The following is a 24,863-nucleotide window of genomic DNA, read 5'->3' as shown; positions in this document are numbered from 1 at the left end:
TCGTTTTTCAAATAAATCCAAAATAACCGAGTTATTTTACTTTGAAAATTTCAAAAAAAAATGTTTTGCTAAAATTTGGAGAGCCACTGGTTTAGCCAGTTTACTTTTAATTAATTTGCCTACAGTAGTTTAATAAATAATATTTATTAAATATGTATTTATTATTCTACCAAGAAAAATGAAGAAGTAGTTCTTTCATTTATTTTACGATCACTTGTAGATATATTCTTCTTCTTCTTATCACACTCTCTCCTGCCGAAGGTTGGCCATCCAAATGGCAATTGTGGCTCTGGAAACTGCAGCCCGGAAATTTCCGCAGACGAGCGTTCAAACCATCTCCTCAAATCTTTTAGCCATGAGTTCTGGCGTCTTCCTACTAATCTTTCCCTTGCACTTTGCTCCTCTATTATGAGGCGCAGTATTTCGTATCTACCACCTCTCATCACATAACCCAGGTATTGCATTTTTCTTTCCTTGATGGTGTTCAGTATCTCTTTTTGTTTCTGCATGCGCTGGAGTACTTCATTGTTAGTGATCTTTTGTACCCATGAGATTCGCAGCATCCGTCTGTATATATACATTTCGAAGGCTTCTATTCTCTTCTCGGTCTGTGAATCCTGTGTCCAGCTCTCACATCCATAGAGTAACACAGAGAAGACGTAGCATCAGGCCATTCGAGTTCTGAGATCCGCACTGAGGTCTCTTCTTGTAAAAAATGATTTCATTCTCACAAAGATTTTTCTCGCTTGCTCAATTCTTGAAAATATTTCTGTTTTCGGGTCGCACTGACTATTGATGTTAGTTCCTAAATACTTTATTGAGGCCACTTGTTCGATTGTTTGTCCCTTGACACGCAGGTGTGCATTTATTGGAGTCTTAGAAAAGACTAATAGTTTGGTCTTGGAGACATTGAGATGCAGTCCAAACATCTTACTATAGTGGACTACGGAATCTATAATGCTTTGCAGTTCTTGTATATCGTTGGCTATTATAACCGAATCATCGGCATATTTGATATTGTTTATTGGGATTCCATTGAACTTGATTCCGCCCTGGATTCGATCCAGTGCTTCTCTAAATATAGTCTCCGAGTACAGGTTAAACAGGAGCGGAGACAAGACGCAATAGATATATGGATTTTCTATAAAACAGCCAATTACGGCAAATTTATTTTCTTTACTTCCAACGACAGGTTTCTGCCTAATAGGTTTTTTATAAACCACACTACCATAGCTCTGCGAAATAGAAATGTATTTTTTAAGGAAGGCTTATCAGGGAGATTCCTGTTTGGATATGTTTGAGCATAAGCCCTTGAGGCCAAGAAGCAATTTTCCTCACAAAATAAAACTAGTAACATATCCATTCGTTCCGCCAGCAGATACTGCTTTATTTTTCTTTATAAAATAACGAATACTAACTTATTACACTATTGTAGCTAAATTTAAGTAAACTGTTATAAATCTAAATAATAATGTCCATAAACTAGTGTCGATTTTGAAAAGAGAACTTTAATTAGAAAATTGCCATGGCGACACCAGCCCTCTTGATTGCCATTTTATTGAAAAATCGCTTTTTATTCAAAATCTGAGCTAGATAGATATAGGAAACCCTAATATAGTTTGAAAGAGCATTTGAATCTGCTTCGATTTATTTTAAAAAATACAGGGTGTTGTATTCTTGCTGCTTTCTTAAATAAAAAATTAATATTACTTATTTTGCCACCAGGTACCTCACAACATAGACAAGATTATTAACAAGTAATATTATTATTTACAACGCTGTTATTACTGATATTACTATATTAAAGTTTCGTTTGCCCACGGACTATAAAAAATATCTCTTTTTCTTTATTGTAGTTCCCAACTTAATGGACCGGCTTGCTACTATATAAATATCGTAGACATCGTCAGTAGCTTAAAGTCAACGCAAAAATGTTGTACTTCAGTATTATTGTGGTCTTGTGTTTAAGTGTAGTATACGGAGCGAAAAATCTTCGTAAGTGTTACAAAAAATATATAAAAATATCACGGTTATTAATTAAATTTTCTTAATTAAAGATTTGGATATTAAGGTATTTTTGAGAGAAAACTCCTCTTCTTAAAAAGATATTTATTCAATTTTCTTAAAAATATATCTTCTGAGATAAATATCAAAAAGAAGAAGAAATATAATAATTATCAATCTCCAGAGATTACTTTCATCGCGGTAATCAAAAAGAAGTATGTATTCGTTAAAAAAATAAATTTTTAGGTAGAAACCTTTGCTATTATACTTTATAATATATAAAACAGGTATCTTGATTTATGTTTTGAATTAAGTATTGATTTGTCTTAAATAAATTTTGTTATTCATGGAATTTTTAGAAAAAAACATATAAGGGAATTACATTACACAGGGTTGTTCACCACATACGACACGGAGTATTGTAGCTAAACGAACAAAATGAAATCTGGTAGCTGTTAAAGGCAATAAAGTGTAATCGTTCATTGGATTACTATATTACTTAATATAATGTGTATAAAATTATGTACTGCTTTGCAAATAGATATTTTAGATAAAATCTACTAGCGTTAGAAATTTGTCTAAAGATTGATATTTAACTATAAAATCCGAAACACAAATGTGCTAAACCACAAATAATATTGTTTAAATAATCATATTATCTTTATCTAAAAGGAGAAAATTCAAAGAATAAGAATTAACCAAAGATTTATTTTTTCAATTTTTTTAGTGTAGAGGGCCAGTAAGATATCCCTATTTTTTACACCTAGTAGTGATAACATAAAAATAATAAAAAAAAATTGGCGTCGGGAGGCACGATAGCTGTTTTGTTTCTGAGTTATAATTTTTTAAACAATATTTCATATTTTTTATATCTCAAAAACTGCGACTTTGACTGATTTTGATGTTATTATATTAGATTTTTGCAAATAGTAAGTTTTGGGTTCGTCGAAGGAGTGTTAGAGCTAGAATTTAAAAATATTTTTACATGATATAGAGTATCCCAAATAAATAAAAAATATCAAAGTTGTATTTTTTTAAATGGAACACCCTGTATATTATTACATTTTTAGTTTCTACGACTAAAATAAAGGTAAATTTGATAAAGGTTTATTACACTTAAACCTTACCGTTCTTGAAATATTTTCAATTTTGTGAAATTGCAGACAAAATTTTAAGGCTTTATTTCTCCAAGGGTATCAAAGTTTTTAATACTAAATATTTACTGAAGTTTATTTATTGATCAGTTATTGTGTTGCAATAATAAAAATTATACTACCTTATACAGAGTGTCTAAAATTTTATTTTAAATAATTACTAGCTTTAAACGGCAATAACTTGTTTAATTTAAATGGTACACCCTGTATATTTCATGAGAATCAGATGCACAATTTAATTGTCTTTCAAATTGTATTATACCATTTTTTACCTATAGCTTCAAGTTTCCGTAGAAAATGCATTTTCTTGTAATTTTAAATTCATTTATCAATATACCCATGGAATACTGACATTTTAGATTATTTTCAAAGATGTACCAAATTTTTAAAGAGTACAGATACTAATATTGTCTGTGTGTGTGTATATACTGATATAGTTTGTTTATTTCATTAAAAAATAAAAAAAAACTGTTTAAATATTTGTTAAAAAGGACCAATTAATATGATTCCAGTATTCAAACTACATGAATTGACTATTTGCGTTGATTAATAATAATTGTTCCAAAAACTAAAAAACTGAATATTTTATGTGTATTAGACAGTGTGGTAAAAAGTAACACCTTAAAAATGATATTTCATTTTTTGACAAATGCTTAGTTGTAACAACAGAGACATTCATTTTTATAACTTATTATTATATTGATTTCTGATTTAAATCCACATTTATTTAGAATAATTTATTCACGAACATAATTAAGTATGTAATTAATTAGTATTTGGGCGGAAATAATGGTGGTATATTTAATTAATGGTATACTCTTTTATGAAGATTTAAATAGTTTTCTTTTTGCATACAAATGGGCTAGTAATATTATCATTTTGTTAAAAACGATAATATTACTAGCCTGTATATTTTGTACATTTGTTGCTTTAAAAAGAATCTAAAATGTCAATATTCCATGGGTATATTGATAAATGAGGTCTAAATTATAAGAAAATGCATTTTCTACGAAAACTTGAAGGGATAGGTAAAAAGTAGTATAATACAGTTTGATAGACAATTAAATTATGCATCTGATTTTCCCAAAATATACAGGGCGTTCTATTTAAATTAAACAAGTTATTGCCGTTTAGAACTAGTAATTATTTAAAATAAAATTTTAGACACTCTGTATAAGGTAGTATCATTTTTATTATTGCAACACAATAACTGATCAATAAATAAACTTCAGTAAATATTTAGTATTAAAAACTTTGATACCCTTGGAGAAATGAAGCCTTAAAATTTTTACTGCAATTTCACAAAATTGAAAATATTTCAAAAACGGTAAGGTTTAAGTGTGATAAACCTTAATAAAATTTACCTTTATTTCAATCGTAGAATCTAAAAATAGAATAATATACAGGGTGTTCCATTTAAAAAATTACAACTATAGCATTTTTTACTTATTTGGGACATTCTGTATCTTCTAAAATTATTTCTAAATTGTAGCTCTAATAGTCCTTCAACGAACCCAAAAGTTAAAATTTATAAAAATCTAATCGTTTAGCTACAATACTCCGTGTCGTATGTGGTGAATAACCCTGTAGAGAATTTGACATCAAACTCCATAAAATTTTACAGATAGTTTAAGTTTGTAATAAAAATAGGTGTACCCATTTAAAATAAGATAGTTGCTGTCGACTTCCGCTATTTACACAATTCAAAATATTTGACTACTTATCTATAGTATACAGTTCGTGGGTATTAATCTATATTAACAATATTTATAATTTTGTTTGAAAATTGGAGTGTTTGATTAATAATAATATTGGTAAGCTCTGAGAAAGAGGGGAAAAAAGTTTAGTCTAGGTTTTAACTAATTGTTTTAATTGTTTATAAAATCCTCTTCGTAATTTGTTTTAAATATTGTTTTTTTATCATAACGAATGCATTTTGCATTGTTCTTTTAGTTCGTTTCCAAAAATTACTAGTTTATTATGTTATTTTTATTTTCAGCTGACTACATCGTAGCTTGCAAGAGATATGATCCCAATTTAAATAACTGTGCAGCAAAAAATGCAAATAATGGGTTGCCTCGTTTGCTTAAAGGTAAGTTTCATATATTCATGTCCGTCTTTTTATGTCTGTTTTGATTTAGTATACAGCATGTCCCCGGTTTGCCTTTACAAGAGGAAAAACGTTTTTAATATTGACATTTTGAGAAAAATGCATTCATCATAAAAATGTTTGCTTGTTCTCGAATGGTTAATCCACTTCATATCATTTCAAATTTTATTATCATTATATTATTTATTTATTAAAACCGTTTTAGAGAAAATTCCACACCTGTAATTTTTAACCGATGAACGTGTTTTTTGACAAATCACCATGACAACGGATAAATTTTAGTGAAAATTTTTTTCCTTGTGGGCACCCAACAGCGAATTATACTGGAAATTTTTTGACGTTTATAATGACAGAATATCTTTTTGAGAGTCTGGTTTTTATTTGTTTACATGATAATTTTAATACATTTCAATTACAAAGCTTAGATGCAAGTTTGTAAACTGCTTCCATACGCTTGACTTCGATTTCCTACAGTATTCGCGGGTGTCAATTGCTTAATCTCCTGGCGATTTTCTTTGCTTTCATGACCGAAGCGAAACATTTTTTTTAAACCGTGCCGCTTGACAGCTTCAAAACTGAAATAGTTTTTAGGTTTGGGTGTCACTTAGTAGTCATAGTAACTAAATAATCAATTTGACCAAAAATCGAAAAATACATTTAAATTATTTGATTTTCAAACACAATTTGGTGTGGAATTTTCTTACCGAATACCACACGAGGTTAAATTAAATCCGGACATTTTTTCTCGCTCATGAATGTTTTTAGAAAATTATCCCTCGTCTTCGACTCGGGATAATTTTCAAAATATTCATGAGCTCGAAAAAATTTCCGGAAATAATTTGAGCTCTAGTGGTATTACTAGTGAAAATTTAAAACAAACATAGCTGAGAAAAAAAGTCCCAAAAATCAAAACGTTTCTATGGTAATTTTCGTGTTCATTCTTTGATAGATTTTTATTTATAAAGTTTTAATTAACGTCATATTTTCTGCTGTTTTAAAATGATAAAGAAGGCACAAAATTCACACACACATTTTGTTCAATTCAATGTTACGAGAAAGGTCATAGTAGTTATCGGAATATGTGAAACTTTAATAACAGCAAAAATATCACGTTATTGAAAATTAATAATAACCATTTTTCAAAGAATGAAATCGAAATGATATTACCATAGAAACGCCTTTTGATTTATAGGAGTTATTTATGAACAAATTCAACTACATTTTCATGATTTTTTTCATTTTCTCCAAAACAGTATTGAAATTTTGAAAAGCGGCATTATTTATAAACGGCATTAACCATTTTAGAACAAGCAAATATTTCTCTAAAAATGCATTTTACTCAAAATGTCAAATAATAAAAAAGTTTTTCCTCTTGTTAAGAAAATCCGGGGACATACTGGTGTAGAGGTTCGATAAGAAGGGATTTTTCGAAATTCCAGTTCCAAGGGGGTGAAAGCACCCCTCAAATATTAAAATATTTTTTATTTAAAAAACGGTCCAAGTTTCCGAAAAAAGGCTTAAACACGTATATTTTATTTTTGTTTTTTACATATTTTAAGATTTTTTAAAAATGTATACAGAGTGTTTCGGAAAATCTGGTCATTGATTAATCACGATCCTGCTTAAAGCGCTTGACGTAAAAAGCTTATTTTTGGAAAACGGATTGATTTTAGGGTGTAGAGGTTCGTTAAGAAGGGATTTTTCGAAACCCGAATTCTAAGGGGGTGAAACCTCCCCTCAAATATTAGAATATTTTTTTATTTAAAAACCGGTAAGTTTTTCGGAAAAACTCTTAAACACTTATATTTTATATTGTTGTTTTAAATATTTTAAGATTTTTAAAAAAATTATACAGGGTGTTTCATAAAATATGACCATTAAGTAATCACAATTTTGGTTAAACTGCTTGACGTTTAAAGCTGATTTTTGGCAGACGGATTGACTGTGGGGTGTAGAGGTGGGGATAAGGAGGGGTTTCTCGAATCTCAAATTCCAAGAGGGTGAAAACGCCCCTCAAATATTACAATATTTGTTATTTAAAAAACGGTTAGTCATTCGGGAAAATGCTTGAACACGCATAATTTATTTTGTTTTTTTACATATTTTGAATTTTTTTAAAAAATCATGCAGGGTGTTCCAAAAAGTGGGGTAAATGATTAACCACGATTCTGCTTAAATTCCTTGACCTAAAAAGCTTATTTTTGACAAACGGATTTTTCGAAAGTCAAATTCCAACGAGACGAAACTACTCAAATATTTTTCGCAAATCTAGTTTGTATGTTAATGGAAATTCTTGCTTTGCTTTATCATCACCATTACAAATGATTAATTCGACGCGAACAAAGTCGCGGGTACTCTGTACAATTTCCTGTCTCACAATGTACCGTTTGTGTCCAGGAAGGGTTCACAGTTTCATAGATGTCGATTTTCGAAAGAAATCAGTACATGTATATTATCTACTATATTTTTCATCTTATTGATTATATGGAAATCACTGTTCATTAAAATGTTGTATCTTATGTTATAGGGCTTGTTTCTCTCTACAATTTCCTGTCTCACAATGTACCGTTTGTGTCCAGGAAGGGTTCACAGTTTGTGCTAGTATATTATATTTGATATAAAATATAGGGCTGCTTACATACCATATTCACCTTATTCGAAAAAAAAAATAAAAAGAGGGGTATAAAGAAGGAGTCTATATATCTAATTTATTTTGTTAAAAAAATATCAGAATATATTTTATACTGAAGCCGAAGCATATTTTAAAATATGCTCAAGCACATTTTCCTTTCTGTGTACTCCAGAAATTCGGCATTAATTTTATTTTCCAGAATAAATATACAGGGTGTACCAGAAATAAGAGCAAGTATTTTAGTGTCTGATCTGCCCAAAAGAAACATATCTTCCCTTTGCTATTTTTAAAATATTTTATTAATTTAAAATAACCGAGTTAATTTTTTTATTGACAGTTTTAAAAAATAATGTTTGTAAAAATACTATTTTGGTAAAAATCTCAAATGAATTGGACAGCCTAAAATTCATCAGCTAAACAGATCAGCTGATTTACATCAGCTGGTCTGTTCAAATATAGGCCAAACGTTGACTATATTTACATATCTAAGGGAGGGCGCTTATTCAAAAAATTTAGAGTTTCATTATTTCAATTTATCAAATTGTAAAAAAGGTATTTAAAATAGTAGCCGTTGTACTATACTTAATACTAATTTACAATAATTAAAATCGACTGTAAATAAAATTAATTTAAGTATTTCTTTTTGTAGAAATTTAAAAATGTGATAGAATGTGGATGACGTAGGAGATGGCAACATTGCACTCTCTCAAAGCACTATAAACCAATTTCCGGAAATTGAATGGAAATTAAACACTGAACAAGTGGCACTCAAAAGCTTTTCAATATTTTCCGGAAAATGTCAACAAAAAAAAATTAATATTTTTTTCGCAAAAAACCTGTGGTCGAACTATACTATTACCACAAAATACTTGCACTTACATATTTCTGGAATACCCTGTATAAAAAAGGACTGAATTATGTTAGTTCAGAAATTATTTAGAAAAGATAAAAATATAACAACTATAACTTCTACACCCTGTGTCTCCAGAACGAATCATTTTAGGACAAATATTTATATGAATTTTTTTACTTATTTGTATCTGAAGAATATGCTCCCGAAGTATCTCAAATACAATTTCGGAGCACTCTGTGTATCTAAAATTCCACATTAATTTCCTTATTATTCCATAAAAACCTCAAATAAAGTACGAAAATCCTATTTTACGAGGAAAAATAAATTTATTCGACGTAAAAAAAAGAAAGGTCGAAAAACTCCTCGATAAAATAGAAAGAAATTTCAGCTCTTGATTTAAAGGCCGACGTTGACCCTTATTTTATAGGTGATAAAGAATTCAAAACGCCGAATCTGATTCCCTTGAAGGTGCCCGAATTGGAAATGAAAAGCGGAAATAACCTTAAGATCATCATGAAGGATTTGGTGATAGATGGCCTAGAGGCAGCTAAGATAAATACAATTGAGTAAGTATACTTACTGTATTGTTTGGGTGGTTTAGAATTAAAATAAAACTGATTTTTTCGTGTTCTTCATGAAGATTTGAGTTCTCAAAACGTTTTTACAATTCGTCCAACTATATTTCAACAGACTACATCCCAACAATGAGAGGAAATATAATTTATTTGTGAATTACTTTACTTCTAAACGTATAGCCTGTCCAACGACAAAATCCTTGACAGTGATAGGTGATAGATGTGTCTATCATTTTAATTTTAAAGTAGTTTATTTTATTTTACAAACAAATAAGTTGGTACTAGGGTTCAGAACCGGGGAATCCCAGTAATTCCCGATTCCTTTGAGACATTAAAGAACTGGGACTCGAAATTATTAATTCGCGGTTCTTTCGGTACTTTCGGGACTCGGTAATAATAATTAAAAATATATTTTTTGTTACGTGCGAAAGACTTATGATATTTTCTAGCGGTCGAAATGAAACTCTTCTAAATAAGTAATGATGCTATCTCTTACTGTGCTTATTTCTGAGGGTATTTTGAAGTTTCTATTATGTTTATTAGCAATTATTGAAGTTTAAATATGTTATTTTATTATTTAGTATAATATTGCTAGATGTATTAGCAGACCTGTTCCTGGGGTATCTGGCGGCTACGTGCAGCATTCTTTGGTGCGCCCTTTTTATATTTAAATCAATTATATATTTTAATCATAATCTCAAAAATTTAAAGAATTTATGTTCTGCGACAAACGAGCAATATGTAATTGGAAATGTAAAAAAACTATTCTAATTAAAGTATAAAAACATTTATTAAATAAAGAAAATAAACAAAATGACAAAAATATTTAGTAACAAAAATAGTATCCTAAAGAAAAAAACTGACCCATTTTATATGAAATACATAAAAATAATAAACTAAAAATCGGAAATAATATGCATGTACTGATTTCTTTCGAAAATCGACAATTATGAAACTATGAACCCTTCCCGGACACAAACGGTACATTGTGAGACAGGAAATTGTAGAGAGAAACAAGCCCTATAACATAGGATACAACATTTTAATGAACAGTGCTTTCCATAAAATCAATAAAGTGAAAAATATACGAAATAATATACATGTACTGATTTCTTTCGAAAATCGACAACTATGAAACTATGATCCCGTCCCCGACACAAACGGTACATTGTGAGACAGAAAATTGTAGAGAGAAACAAGCTCTATAACATAGGATACATTTCAACGAACAGTGCTTTCCATAAAATGAATAAAATGAAAAATAAATAGATGAGATCAATGTGTTGTCGACAGATTGCCCTAGACTTGTTTATTCGGTGCGGTCAACGCAAAAAAGACGCTAAGCAAACTTTATCCTATGATGTATGTTTAAGTATTTGTTTATTAACAAGAAAGCGTATCGGTTTTTTTTGTTACAAAGCACTGATTGACACTTCGATTTTGCGCCCCCAAAATGTTGCGCCTACGTGCGTGCACGCACTGCACGCTCGCCAGGAACGGCCCTGTGTATTAGTTATATTTTTTTGTGTTATGTTTTTATAGGCATTTGCATTTTTAATTGAAAAAGTTTTTTTTTAAATTACTTCAAAATATTATCAACAAAAATGTATATCGTACGATTACAAATTTTGGCTGGGGAACGCGAAAGTTATCGTTCGCTAAATGATTAATGTTGTTTGATGTAATTTTTAAGCTACCTATGATTTTTTTCGCTTGTGTTCATTATTTATGTTCATGTTTACTTTCTCATGACTTAATAATTTGATATTATTTTCATTTTAAACTGAATTCTTTATCGGTTTTACTTTTGAGAACCATCCCTTACTTGCTAATTGACGAACTCCACAATCATTGAACGAAAATATTTTAGTATGGTTTTGGAAACTCTAATTAATACTACCAATTAGGGTTCAGATCTTTTTGGCCACCACAGAACCGGGCCTGGGTAACAATAATTAAAAAATATTTTTTTCTTACGTGAGAAAGTCCTTTGATACTTTCTAGCGGTCGAAATCAAACTCTTCTAAATAAGCAATGATACTATTTCTTATAGTTCTTGCTCCTTTTCTCTTTTGAAGTTCCTATATATTTATTATGTTGTTTTAATAAATATATGCATTTTCAATTCAATATTTTAGGGCTTCTGTCTCAAATTCAGTTAAGTTGGTTTATGTTGTTTGATGTGAAATTTAAGTTGCCTATACTTTTTTCTTTACTTGCGTTCATGTTAATTTTTTCATGACTGATTAGACAATTTGATATTATTTTCATTAAAAATCATATTTTTTTATCGATTTTACTTTGAAAACCCATCCCTTGTTTTCTGAGCACCACCATTGAACCAAAATTAGTCAGTACCGAAAGTACCGAAAAAAACAGGAAATCCCGGTTTCTAAGAGACGCGTTACCGAAATTCACGATTCCGAAAAACAGCTCCGGTTGCGGAAACCCTAGTTGGTACTATTGCAATGCAAAGCAGGAAATTAATATATAAAATTTGTGACAAATTATTACTTCAAAATATTATCAAAAAAAATGTATATCGTACGATTACAAATTTTGGCTGGGGAATGCGAAAGTTATCGTTCGCTAAATGATTCTTTCGTTGATGGAACGCATTTTCTCTACTGAGCATAAGCGTAACCGTGCCAAGAACGGTTCTCTGCTATGTTGGAACAAACATATTATTTCACGTTGTAAATGTAAGGATCTAGGACCCTACCGGTTTTACTTAATGATCTTAATAAAACGTCATTTTTATTTTGTTTTGTTTCATTTCGTATCGTGTTAAAACTAAAAGTAGGTAAAGGTTAATATTATTTTTCTTATTTTTCTATATAAGGTAATGCATATTGGAAAACGACGTAATTAAAAAACTTTAACCTTTTAAAAGCTATTCATTCGATAAAAATATAATTTATCATAATTATAAAGAATTATATTATCAATGAAAGTTATAAAAAGGACACAGTACTGTGGTACTGTGTACCAGTTTGATAAACAGGTATTTCATAAATTAATTAATGTTTTCCAAAGACAAAAAATATACTTAAAAGAGCTGTTAAATGAATAATTTAAATTTATATATAGATTTTTTATCAGAAGAATATTAAAATAAAATTTAATAAACTAATTATAAACTTAATAAACAATTAAGCAAATAAAAAGTAAATTAGGTAAAATAAAAAAGAATATAAAAAAGGATGTTGTTACCGGATGCTACAATTAAATTAATTTGATTCTATTTTTTTTTGTACTTCTATATCAACGGTAGGTATACCGGGTGCGTTTCAAAAGTGGCTCACCCCTATAACATTTTTACTTTTTTCAGTTAAAAAAACGAGACTTGGTATGTTAGTATATGACATAAATTAGGATTGATTGATGTATTTAATTGTTTTCGGTTACTTCCTGTTTAACCGGAAATGGCTACAACTTTTGATTTTTAAATGACACCATCAGTATTTTTTTACTTTATTCGATAAAAAATGACACTCTGGAGAGAATGACATACTTTGACATTTTCGTATAGGGTTTATTTGAAATTCTTCAAAAAATTCCGCAAAAAAGCATGCGGTTCATATTAAAAAAAATTATTCGTAAAAAATGCTTTTTCCAAATATGCTCATGAGCCACCCTCGTTCCATTTGAAAAAATTGAGATATGATTAAAAATACGATTTGGGCATCTTTTAACCAGCCAGGACAAGATACGAAAAACATTACACGATCAAATCTATTTTCCAAGGCTCCTTGATTAAAAGTTAGTGTGTTTATCACACCCATGGCACTCTAGATTGAAATTTAAAACCGATTTTTTTTTGAAGTGAAAATGTCAAATGATTTTTAAATGGTACCCTCGGTATTTTTTTTACTTTATTCGATAGAAAATAACACCATGAATAGAATGACATATCATACATATATCAACTTTTGACATTTTCGCATATGGTTTATTTGAAATTATAATTTGCTGTTCGTAACGAAAATTTGACTCGAAATACCAAGTGTGTGGTATCAAATTATTCGTAAAAAAATGGTTTTTCCAAATGTGCTAATGAGCCACCCTCGTTCCATTTGAAAAAAGATATGATTAAAAATACGATTTGAGCATTTTCTGACTGGCCAGGACAAAACACTAAAAACATTAGACGATCAAATCTATTTTCCAAGGCTCCTTGATTAAGAATTAGTGTTTTTAACATAGCCATGGCACTCTAGATTGAATTTTAAAATACGATTTTTTATTAAGAGCTAATGTCAAAAGTTGACATATGATCATTCTATTCATTCATGTCATTCTATTCAGAATGTTATTTTCTATCGAATAAAGTAAAAGAATACCGAGGGTGCCATTTAAGAATCAAAAGTTATAGCCATTTCCGGTGAAACAGGAAGTGACCAAAAACAATTGAATACGTCAGTCAATCCTAATTTATGTCATATATTAATATACCAAATCTAGTTAGTTAGTTTTTATCTGAAAAAATAAAAAAGTTATAGGGGGTGAGCCACTTTTGAGACGCACCCTGTATTGAGACACATTGTAGGGTAGGTATATGATAGGAAGGAATATGACATTCTAGTCATCGCAAAAGCGTAGTCAATTTAACATGTATGACAGTGATGTAAACAGCTTAATGGAAAATCAAATGTATCAAAAAGAGACAAAAGTTGGGTTGATACACATCTTCTATACGGTATTTTTGCCTCAAAATTTCAAACCGCACAAGTAGGCGTTTACGAAAAATTTTGCATCTATGGTTGGAACTTTATTTTTTACAATTAGTTACTCATTTTCGTGTAGTTGTAATAGTTTATATTTAACTTAGATATATTATATATATTATATATTATGTTCATTTCAGTAGTATACATGAAAGTTTTTAAATTTTTTTCTAAACACATTTTCCTACAGACGTAAAAACCGGCAACACTGTACACCGCTTTTTACTTTGTCGCTCTCTCTGTCAACCGGTCATTTATGTTTATCTTTGTCGCATGCAATAAAATACAGACACCGCAGATGGAGTGTGCAGGATGATATAGGAAAATATTTGACAAAAATGTACTTTGAAATTTGGGAAGTATCAAATAAAATGAGTAAATTTGTCATCGATTTTTGACTTCATCGAATTTTAGACACAATACCATATAAAAATATATTTTGTTATATCCACGTTATTACTTTATCTTCGATAGTTATTATCCCAAAAATGTTGTTTCGTGATAATAGATATGCAAAAACTGTTTTAGCAAAGGTTTGAAGCTGTATTTTACAAAAAAAGTGTTCATTGAGTGGAATAAAGTGGAATAATTGTTTAGTATCGCGTTTTTCTAGAAAAAAAATATTTAATTTAAAAAAAACACAAAATTAATTCGGATAAGGCAGGCGTTTCTGTAGCATGGTGCAGATTCTGGGTTTTGCTACAGCAAGATATTTGCATCCTGACTTGGGATACTAAGGGTCGGCATTTTTGGTCTTGGGTGCCGGTTTTCATGTGTACGAAGAGTACGGTCAACACTCTTAGTAAAATAAGATGTACTGAATAAAGACAGAATGCGAGTATTTTCCCATGCGCATGGAATATAGCATCAGATTAAGTAGTTATGTAATAAGTACTTCGTATTTTTGTCCACTCCGACTTACTAGATTGCCATAACGACTCACTCCTATAGATGTAAACGCCGACCTAAAAGTTCGCTTGCCAGCGGGGTATATTAGATATGCTATTTTATTAAAATTATGTAAGGATTTGAAATGGATAAGACGTCAGTAGTAATATTATACTTGTGTAAAAAGCCTATGAAAAAATGCGAGATTTGCAACAATAATAACAATAAATCATCATCATTTTCAGCTTTTTCAACCATTTGCAAATATGGTGTAGCCTCCCTCACATATTTAGATACTCTCTTTGTAGTTGGACTCATATATTGTTCCCTCTATTGTTGGCTATGCGGGCCCAAGTTATCCCTGCTAATTTTCTAATATCATGGTCGCATCTCAGGTTCGGTCTTCTTCTAGGTCTCTTAATTCCACGCGGGCACCATGCTGTAATTTTTATGGTCCATCTGTTGTCCATCCTTCTTGCCAGGTGTCCTGCCCATTGCCCCTTGAGGGATTTGACTCGGAGGATGACATTTATTACCTGGGTCTTTTGCCAGACAATAAATATAAGGGGATAAGATGGATTTTGCTGCAGTAACGTAATTTGGTAGTAAATTTTATATAGGAATAGGTGACTTTTGTTTCAGTTTGGGACTATGTTTATGTAGATTTCAGGATTCACTTTTAGGGCTATTTTTTTAAAAAAAATGGGATGTCCGCTCTGAGTTTTAAACGTATTTTTATTTATGAAAAATTTAATTTGATAATAGTTTCGACATCTTTGATGACCTGCGCAAACTTTTTTAATTTTTCTATATATTTTTTTTTATTTTTATAGAATAGATCCAAAGAAGCAAAACGTCATAATAACCGTTTATGTTCCTTGGTTGAGTATCGGCAGTGACTATACCATTTCCGGACAAATTCTGATCTTGCCCATAAGCGGAAGTGGTCCAGCTAATATGACGTTCTGTAAGTATTTTGGAGAAAGTGACTTTACTTCTTTTATTAACAAACATATACGTTACGTCGCGTCGACGGTCTAAAGATATATGCACATATTGGTACGCGTATTATGTGGTAATATTGTTATAATCCGATTAATATTCGGCACTTTCTTTTTGAGAATGTAAATAAACATTAGTCCAGTTGAAAAGAGAATTATAACCAATGCAGTGTAAAGTCCTGTCTACATATATAACGTTTTTATCTGTCAGTTTTGCTGGTCAGGTGAAACGGGAGACCCTCTAGAAAGATGAGGGCAGTTTTAAAGACGGTCGTCCATTTTAGTCCTAGTGGAGTAAAATCACTGAAAAAAGTTGCTTCCTTCTTGAAAAAAAATTTTTGAAGGTATAACCACATAAAATCTTTATCAAATGATCTGTTAGGGCTTTGTGCATATGAAATGACTAATTACGACCTGTTTGGAGGTGCTGCCAAATAAAATCTAAGAGTCTCGGGGCGGCGCACAGAGGGGATTTTTTCCAAATTCGTGGCCAAAATTTAAAATTCTGAAATGAGCAATATTCTCATAATTAATATTTGAAATGAAAGGCAACATATCTATCTATAAGCTAAAAAAAATTATTATAAATTTTCACCGTATTCTCTAGTTACGTTGATCCAAAGTTAGCCTTGGCAAGACAAAATGTTATGCTGGCTGTCATTACTTAAATTTTCGTTACTAATGACGTTTGGTTTTATTGTGTTTCCAATAATTTTTTGCGAAAAGTGAAACATGGATTGTGTACCTTCATGTATGTAGAATAATATAATATTTTACTTAGTAGTATTTTAAAAATGCATATATAAACTTTTATTGGTTTTGTTTTCTATTGTTCAAAATGAAAAAAGAAAAAATTAAGCGTTCATTCGGTTAAGCATTTGGTACCCTATTAATGCGTATTAAGCTCAATGCTTTTAATTGTCTTATTTATCAATGCTTAATCTTATTAACTACGTTAAAACTGACTGCTAGTTTTTGCTAATCTGTTCAAAATAACAGATTTTTGGCTCTAAACGTAATGTGAAATCTACTTATATAATAGAATAAACTGTCTCACTGACAGCCACTTGCATCAACATTTTTTTAAGGGACCGTTAGGTTAAGGGTGTTTTAAGTACCATTTTAATACTGATTGATGACCTGTACGTCACGTAAAATAAATGGCACCTTTAAATTTAATTGTCCTTTAGTTAATGGACACTTAAAAAAAGTCTGTGAAAGTGACTGTAAGTGACGGATATAGGTACATATCAATGCACAGCTTAAACCTCTGGGTCTAGAGACTCGAAATTTTGCACAAAGGTTTCTTATACAAAGTAGGCGAGCAATAAGAAAGAATTTTATAAAACTTGAATTTAAAGGGGTTGTAACCACCCTTTCAATATTGAAATATTTTTTATTTAATAAACCACTGGTTTCGCGACAAAATGCTTGAACACGTATTTTTTATTGTTGTTTTTGACATTCGAAGATATTTTTTTCCACAACGATAGTCCCATAGGGGGTGAATACAACCCCCTTTTCATCAAGCTGAAACCAATGGGAGTAAAAAGCTGAATTTTGACTTACGTATAGATTGTTAGGTGCAGAGGTTCAATAAGTAGGAATTTTTCGAAACCCAAATTTTAAGGGATGAACAACCCCTTATATATTTTTTATTTAAAAAAACTATTGATTTTGGTGAAAAGCGATAGAAAATACGCGTTCAACCATTTTTCTGCAAAATTAACCATTTTTTAATAAAACATATTTTAGGGTTATATCACTCCTTTAAAATTTATATGTAATGAAAATGAAAAACATAAGAACAATTTGCAAGAAATACATGTTTAAAGATGAAAACTACTAAATATTTTCTTCTAATAATTAATATTACCTCTGTTTCGAACTTTGCAATTTTTTACCACCCTGTATAGCATCAAAGTGTATAATAAACATTTTCTTAGTAAATATGACTCACTTTTAATGTAAATACTAGCTTCGAAAAAAAATAGTCAGTTTATGCTACAAAAATCATTTTGGCCACGAATTTGGAAAAAATCCCCTCTGTGCGGCGCGGCGAGGCCCGAGCGATCTCGCGCGCGACCTATTTGTAAATCTAATTTGGGATAACTAGAAAAATATTAGCAATAGAAGATTGTATCAAATATTAAAAACTTTTTCAATATTCTTACTTTGTTTCATACGCAGATACTATGTAAAAATTTCTTCAAATAAATAAGTTTCTCGCTTACCGAAAATCATGATACAATAAAGTTAATGTTTGAAGTTTAATCCATTTTTCAAAAAAAAATACACTCAGTGTGGAACTTTAATTACTTCAACTATCACCGCCTATTTGTCCTCAATCGGTTAAAAAAAAGAGTGTGTGAATAAGTTGATTAGTTTAGGAGTTATCGCGTGGGAAAGGTAAAAAATATGGTTATACATTTTTGACAGACTTTTGACATTTTCTGGGATAAAAAATTTCTGACCCCAGTTATAGGGGTGAGCCACTGAAAAGTGGCCCAACCCTATAACTTTTTCATTTTTTCAGATAACAAAACGAGATTTGGTATATTTAGTTTGACTTAAAATTAGGATTGATTGGCGTGTTCAGTGGTTTTTGGCCACTTTGCAAAGTTTGCAAGTTGCTCCTGTTTCACCGGAAATGACTACAACTTTTAATTTTTAAATAGCACCCTCGGTTTATTTTTTCTTTATTCGATAGAAAATCGAATAAACAAAGAAGTAAACACACCGAATAGAATGACATATCATATGTCAAATGCTGACATTTTCGCTAAAAAAATCGTATTTTAAATTTCAATCTAGAGTGCCATAGCTGTGTTAAAAACACTAATTTTTAATAAATAGTACTGAGGCTGTGGTTGGTTCCTTGTGAAACATCGTTGAAATATTAGTATTTTAATAAAACACGCTTTTAGATGTATCAAAATTTTTTTAATAAGAGTAACTTTAACTCTACATATATGTTTCGGCTTGTTAGGCCTTTTTCAAGAGTTTTTCAAAATACAAGTTCTTCTTTGTTTTTTAAAAACTCTTGAAAAAGGCCTACAAGCCGATACATATATGTAGAGTTAAAATTACTCTTATTAAAAAAAAATTTTGATACATCTAAAAGCGTGTTTTATTAAAATACTAATTTTTAATCAAGGAGTCTTCGAAAAATAGATTTGATCGTCTGTTTTTAGTGTCTTGTCGTCTGTCTTTAGTGTGTTGTTGTTAAAAGATGGTTAAAAGAAGAGTAAGTGACTCATTAGCATATTTGGAAAAAAACATTTTTTACGAATAATTTGGTACACACTTGGTATTTCCAGTCAAATTGTTGTTATCAACCGCATGTTACAATTTCAAATAAACGATATGCGAAAATGTCAAAAGTTGACATATGATATGTCATTCTATTCATAATATCATTTCTATCGAATAAAGTAAAAAAATTACCGAGGGTGTCATTTAAAAATGAAAAGTTGTAGTAATTTCCGGTGAAACAGGAAATGACCGGAAACAATGAAATACAGTAATCAATTCTAATTATTTATGTCACATACTAACACACAGATCTCGTTTTTTTATATAAAAAATAAAAATGTTATAGGGGTGAGCCACTTTTGAGACGCACCCGGTATAGGTTTCCAATTTTTAGGATCGGGATCCCGTTTTGATCCCGGAATTGACTATCAGAATGAGAAATTTAATCTAAAAAGATACTTAATAAAAATGCAGCTACATACATCAAAAAGAAAATGAGAAACTATCTTTATTAAAATAGACAAAACAAAGTAACATCGTTGGCATTCACATTTAGTAAGTAAAAAATGCAATTCTTGTGTTGCAAAAAGAATAAAAAATAGCAAACACGGAAATATAACTTCTAGATATTCACGTTGTGCTTAGTATAAATAAAATATGATCTTTGAAATAGGTACTAAAGCTAATAAAATCGAATCATTTTAGATTGGGTATTTAAATTTTTCGAGATTTTCGGGATCCTGGTATTTAATATCGGGATTTCGGGGATATGCATACACCGGGTCCCGGTTTGGAAACTCTAAGTATTTGTGCATTATTTTTTCAAATAGCAGCATTTTTTCAAATAAAACTCAAGGTTTATATCTCACTTTATTATTCATAGGCTTTTATTATTAAAAGTGACATTACTTATTTGCAAATAATATTGTGTTGACAACATCTTATTTAGTTGAAAATATTTTATTTTATTTTTAATGAACTATTGCAAATTTTATGACCAAACAGTGATTTAAAACGTCAAAATTTTAAATAACTTAGTACATTTTATTCTAATATTTATAGTAAATAGTATATAATTATTAACAATATATTAATTATAATAGATAAAGTGCCATAAAAATACTGTAAATATATTTTATTCATTTTTTATAGGTATTTTTAATTATGCGATGTGCGCAGACCTATGTATTATGTTTAAATAATTTAAATACGTATTATTATAATAATTATCAGTTATTAAGAAAAGTAATTGAATAATTTGTTTCAATGGAAAAAATTAAGGATAATAACGAAAATTAAAAATGAACATTAATTATACCAATTCGACATGCTATTTTTAATAGTCGTACTTTTTTAATTTATTTCAGATGACAACACGTTTGTATATAATTTTGATTACGAGACGTACAAGAAGAAAGATGGTAAAGAGTACATAAAAATCGCTAAGAGTTCCACGGACATCGATATCAAAAGGTCGTACTTTAATCTGGACAATTTGTTTAATGGAAACAAGGAATTAGGTGAGATTAAAAATAAAATTTACCGATATTTCAGAAATCTTCTAGGAATGACAGCCATAAAACAAACACTTCGAAATAAAAGTATCAAATATGTAATTAAAATTTTCATATACAGGATGAGTCTTAAAAACGAGCAAATATTTTCTGGTTAGTTAAACAGACACCCAAAATCTCATTCAAATCGGAGTACCGGTTTTTAAAAAATCTGAAAAAATGTGTTTATTTTTTTAAAGTTTAATGCCCTCTAGCGGACAACCGAAGCACTTTTGTATAGAAGTAAATTGTGTTCAATTCAACAATTTCAACAAAAATACGTATTAGTTGGAAACTATGTACCGGGTGGCCAACTAAGAATAGACGCCGGCTGCATCTCGGAAACTACTTATCGTATAACTTTGGGAAAAAAATTCTAATAAGTAAATCGACCAAGAGAAATCGCTGAAAATTATTTTCTAGTTCGAAAAATGTCCGCTAGAGGGCGTTTCTCTGATAGCCAATCAGAAAACAGGGGTTTTCTCAAAAATATTCAGGGGAACAGGTATTTTAAATATTACTATTGTAAACATCGAGAAATTTGTAATTTTTTTGATATAGAGTATTTTGCTCTATCTCATAAAATAAAGTGGTGGGGGAAGGTTAAACTTGCTTTTATTAAAATAAGGATAACTCTGGTTTAGGTTAGCCCATTTAAACAAGCTAGGGCTCGTTTAAAAGAGCTTTTCTCCCTTAATAATCTGCGGTATAAATTTTGATTCCATAATTTTTTTCGTGGCAGCTAGAGGGTGCTGTTTGACATCATAACAGATATTGCGCTTTTGCATAAACAATTAAATAGGAGGCTAAATTTCTCTTTGCACAGTTAAATAGAGCACAACATTTCCAAAATATCAGCGCAAACCGCAACTTTCTATCTTCTCTCTAACCGGAGATATTAACAGAACAAGTCATGTTAGGCTGCCGCTTAGGATTATATTATGGTCTAAAAATTATAGTAGTAGGCTAGGAAACCAAAAGAGGTAAATTGGTTACGTCAAAATATCAAAACGTTTAAGTTCAGTTTTCATGCATCCGAATTTCGGGCGTTTTCTTAAAAAAAATGACGTCATAAATTTTTAAACGTGTTTATGTAACATTATCGTCCATCCATATAATTTTTACGAATTTCTTGGTTAATTAAACGTAGGTAGTTTTCAGATTAAATAAGATTCAGATTAGATTAAATGTCCGAAAATCGGACAATCAATAATTATACTAAAATTTCTAGGAATGGCTGAAAACTAGGGGTTTATTTCATGTAACGTTATTTAGTTATTAATCCAAATCCGTTCTTGATTTCACTTGTTTTTGTGTTTTACCTGTTGTTTGTGTTATTTATTATTATATTATGAAGTTTATATCATTTGGGTCACTTTTCATATAGCATTGAAGGTGCGAATCTTAACAATATTATTCATTAACTAACATTACTGGTTCAAATCTACCCTTGATGCAAGTAGTTCAGCACCAAGTTGATTGGTTAATGTTTAGGCAGTAGAGGATAGCGAATGATTGGGCTTTTTTAATTATTTGAATGAAATGAATCATTAGAAATTATGAAATAATATCCATAATTTCTAAGAGATGAATAGCCAATTTTGTTAGGGGATTCATCATGATGAAATTACATTTGTTGCACTTTCATCAGCATGATGGTGCAGTTATGCCACTTATTTTGCAATGAATGTGTCTTCTTGGATACCACTTACTTACTTGAGTACATAGAGATGCTGGAGCGGTATATTTCCATGGCCAGCCAGGTCATCAGATTCAATATGCCTGGGTTTTAATTTATGGGGTCGAATCAAGAACGAACATGGATAAATATCAATTAAATGGTATTAAAATTAAATTAAAATATATGTTTTGTTATTTTGACGTAACCAATTTACCTCTTTTTGTTCCCTAGCCTACTACTATTATTCTTAGACCTTAGAATCCTAGGCGACAGCCTAATACGATTTATTTTCTTAATATCTCCCCCCTTTAGAGGGAAGATAGAAAGTTGCGGTTTGCGCTAATATTTTGGAAATTTTGTGCTCTATTTAACTGTGCAAAGAGAAATATAGCCTCCTATTTAAAGTTTTTATGCAAAAGCGCAATATCTGTTATGATGTCAAACAGCGCCCTCTAGCTGCCACGAAAAAAATTATGGAATCAAAATTTATACTGTAAATTATTAAGGGAGAGAAGCTCTTTTAAACGAGCCCTAGCTTGTTTAAATCGGCTAACCTAAACCAGAGTTATCCTTATTTTAATAAAAGCAAAATTATGGAATCAAAATTTATACCGTAAATTATTAAGGGAGAAAAGCTCTTTTAAACGAGCCCTAGCTTGTTTAAATCGGCTAACCTAAACCAGAGTTATCCTTATTTTAATAAAAGCAAGTTTAACCTTCCGCCACCACTTCAATTTATGAGATAGAGCAGAATGCTCTATATAAAAAAATACAAATTTCTCGATGATTATAATAGTAATATTTAAAATACCTGTTCACCTGCCTATTTTTGAGAAAAACCCTGTTTTCTGATTGGCTATCAGAGAAACGCCCCCTAGCGGACATTTTTCGAACTTGAAAATAATTTCCAGCGATTTCTCTTGGTCGATTTACTTATTAGATTTTTTTTCCGAAAGTTATACGATAACTAGTTTCTAAGATACAGCCGGCGTCCATTCTTAGTTGGCCACCTTGTATATAGTGTATATACAAGGTAGTTGGCCACCTTGTATATTGTTATATACAATAATTTAGATGTATATAGTTCACATATCAAATCACGCGATTAAGCTTGACCGGCACAGCGTTGCCCACTTTTAAATATTTTCTTTTAATCAAAATATTTTAGGAAATAAAAATAAATTAATTATAATTTGTATAATTGGTGGTTCACAACACAATTAATTCATTTAAACCAAAAACTCGTAATACCAAACTAAAGTGTCAAAACGAATGACAATGTCAGAAAATAAATAAATTAATAAATAAATATGGCAACTTACCATTTTCTATAGCAGAGCTACTACCTGAATCCCCAACGGGAAATTTAAATTCCAGTTAGTCAGCCCTGCGCCGAATATATTTATGGTTGAAAACAATAAATTTAAAAATCGCGCCCTCGATTACGTAACTAAAAGTTTAATCGAATATATATGTGTAATAAGATAAATTGATAAGCTTAAAATTTAAAGATATAATATATAGTGTTAACACTACCTACTAACTACTAGACAATTTTTTTACAGGTGAAAATATGAACAAATTTTTGAACGAGAACTCTCAAGACGTAGTGAAAGAATTAGGCTATCCAGTCGTAGCTGAATTGGTCCAAGTCATTGTGAATCAAGTATTCAATGCTTTCCTTAGGGTGGTTCCTTACGACGAAATACTGATACCGTAATATAAAATATTTATTTTCTGTTAAATCCTGTTCTTTTTGTATCATTTCCTGTCCCTTCCTTATTTTTCACAATTCAGCTATGTTAGCTCCGGAATTATCTAGTTGGAGTCAATTTTTCTCTTTCATCTCAAGGGACTGCAAACCAGGCAAAAAGAGAACCATGCAATTAGAAAATTATATTAGAGAATAGCGCGGACATGTAGGACAAACGTGTTTGTCATGTTTAAGAAGTATAATAGTATTACCCTTGAATATGGTATTACTGAAAATATGCCCTGAATCTTCTGAAAGTATGCTCTGAAACTTCTATTTTGCTAGAGTTGGAAATTTTTAGAATTACAGGACGTCCTCATTTTACGCGGTCATATTTTCATGAATTTTTAACAAGCTGTATATAAAAAAATATATAAAATATATATACAGGGTGCTACAAATTGGAGGTACGAGTGTTGGTAATCTCGGTAACCGTAATAGATACGAAGATGGTTAAATTTTAAAAATTTCAAAGATTGCTGAGTTTTTTGGGAAAAACGGATATTTTTGAAAATCAATTTTATTTTTTCCTGTCGTTACTTTTTAGAAAATCAAAAAACTAATTACACATCCTTATAGCCACATTATTAGGGCTATCTAACAGTATTTTTAGATTTTCAAATCAGCTGATAATTTGTGAGATGGGGGTGACATTGACGTCATTTGTAGTGAAATCA

The 24,863-nt window shown here is 30.3% G+C and overlaps 2 protein-coding genes across 2 annotated transcripts in view; one reads left to right on the top strand and one right to left on the bottom strand.

The window, feature by feature from the left end:
• Positions 1-24,863, bottom strand: part of LOC115881462 (somatomedin-B and thrombospondin type-1 domain-containing protein) — a 461,055-nt gene that overhangs the window by 77,091 nt on the left and 359,101 nt on the right. The window lies entirely within an intron of this gene.
• On the top strand, positions 1,854-24,178 carry LOC115881463 (protein takeout-like). Its single transcript, XM_030898944.1, has 6 exons — positions 1,854-1,995; positions 5,158-5,250; positions 9,181-9,319; positions 15,777-15,910; positions 20,567-20,719; positions 23,999-24,178. Exons 1-6 carry the CDS (start codon positions 1,932-1,934, stop codon positions 24,151-24,153), a joined length of 738 nt encoding a protein of 245 aa, XP_030754804.1. The 5' UTR covers positions 1,854-1,931; the 3' UTR covers positions 24,154-24,178.

This window comes from Sitophilus oryzae, unplaced genomic scaffold, assembly GCF_002938485.1.
Source record: "Sitophilus oryzae breed Bouriz unplaced genomic scaffold, Soryzae_2.0 scaffold_172_pilon_pilon, whole genome shotgun sequence".
In the NCBI taxonomy this organism is placed as follows: Eukaryota; Metazoa; Arthropoda; class Insecta; order Coleoptera; family Curculionidae; genus Sitophilus; species Sitophilus oryzae.
Note: the sequence above shows the minus strand (reverse complement) of the source record. Positions and strands in the feature narration are given on the sequence as shown.

Excerpts from the sequence above, each read along its gene's own strand:
- LOC115881463 (XM_030898944.1), top strand. The coding sequence starts at position 1,932 with ATGTTGTACTTCAGTATTATTGTGGTCTTGTGTTTAAGTGTAGTATAC. Across the intron at positions 1,996-5,157 it reads ATACGGAGCGAAAAATCTTC|CTGACTACATCGTAGCTTGC; the intron begins GTAAGTGTTACA and ends TTTTATTTTCAG. Across the intron at positions 20,720-23,998 it reads TAATGGAAACAAGGAATTAG|GTGAAAATATGAACAAATTT; the intron begins GTGAGATTAAAA and ends ATTTTTTTACAG.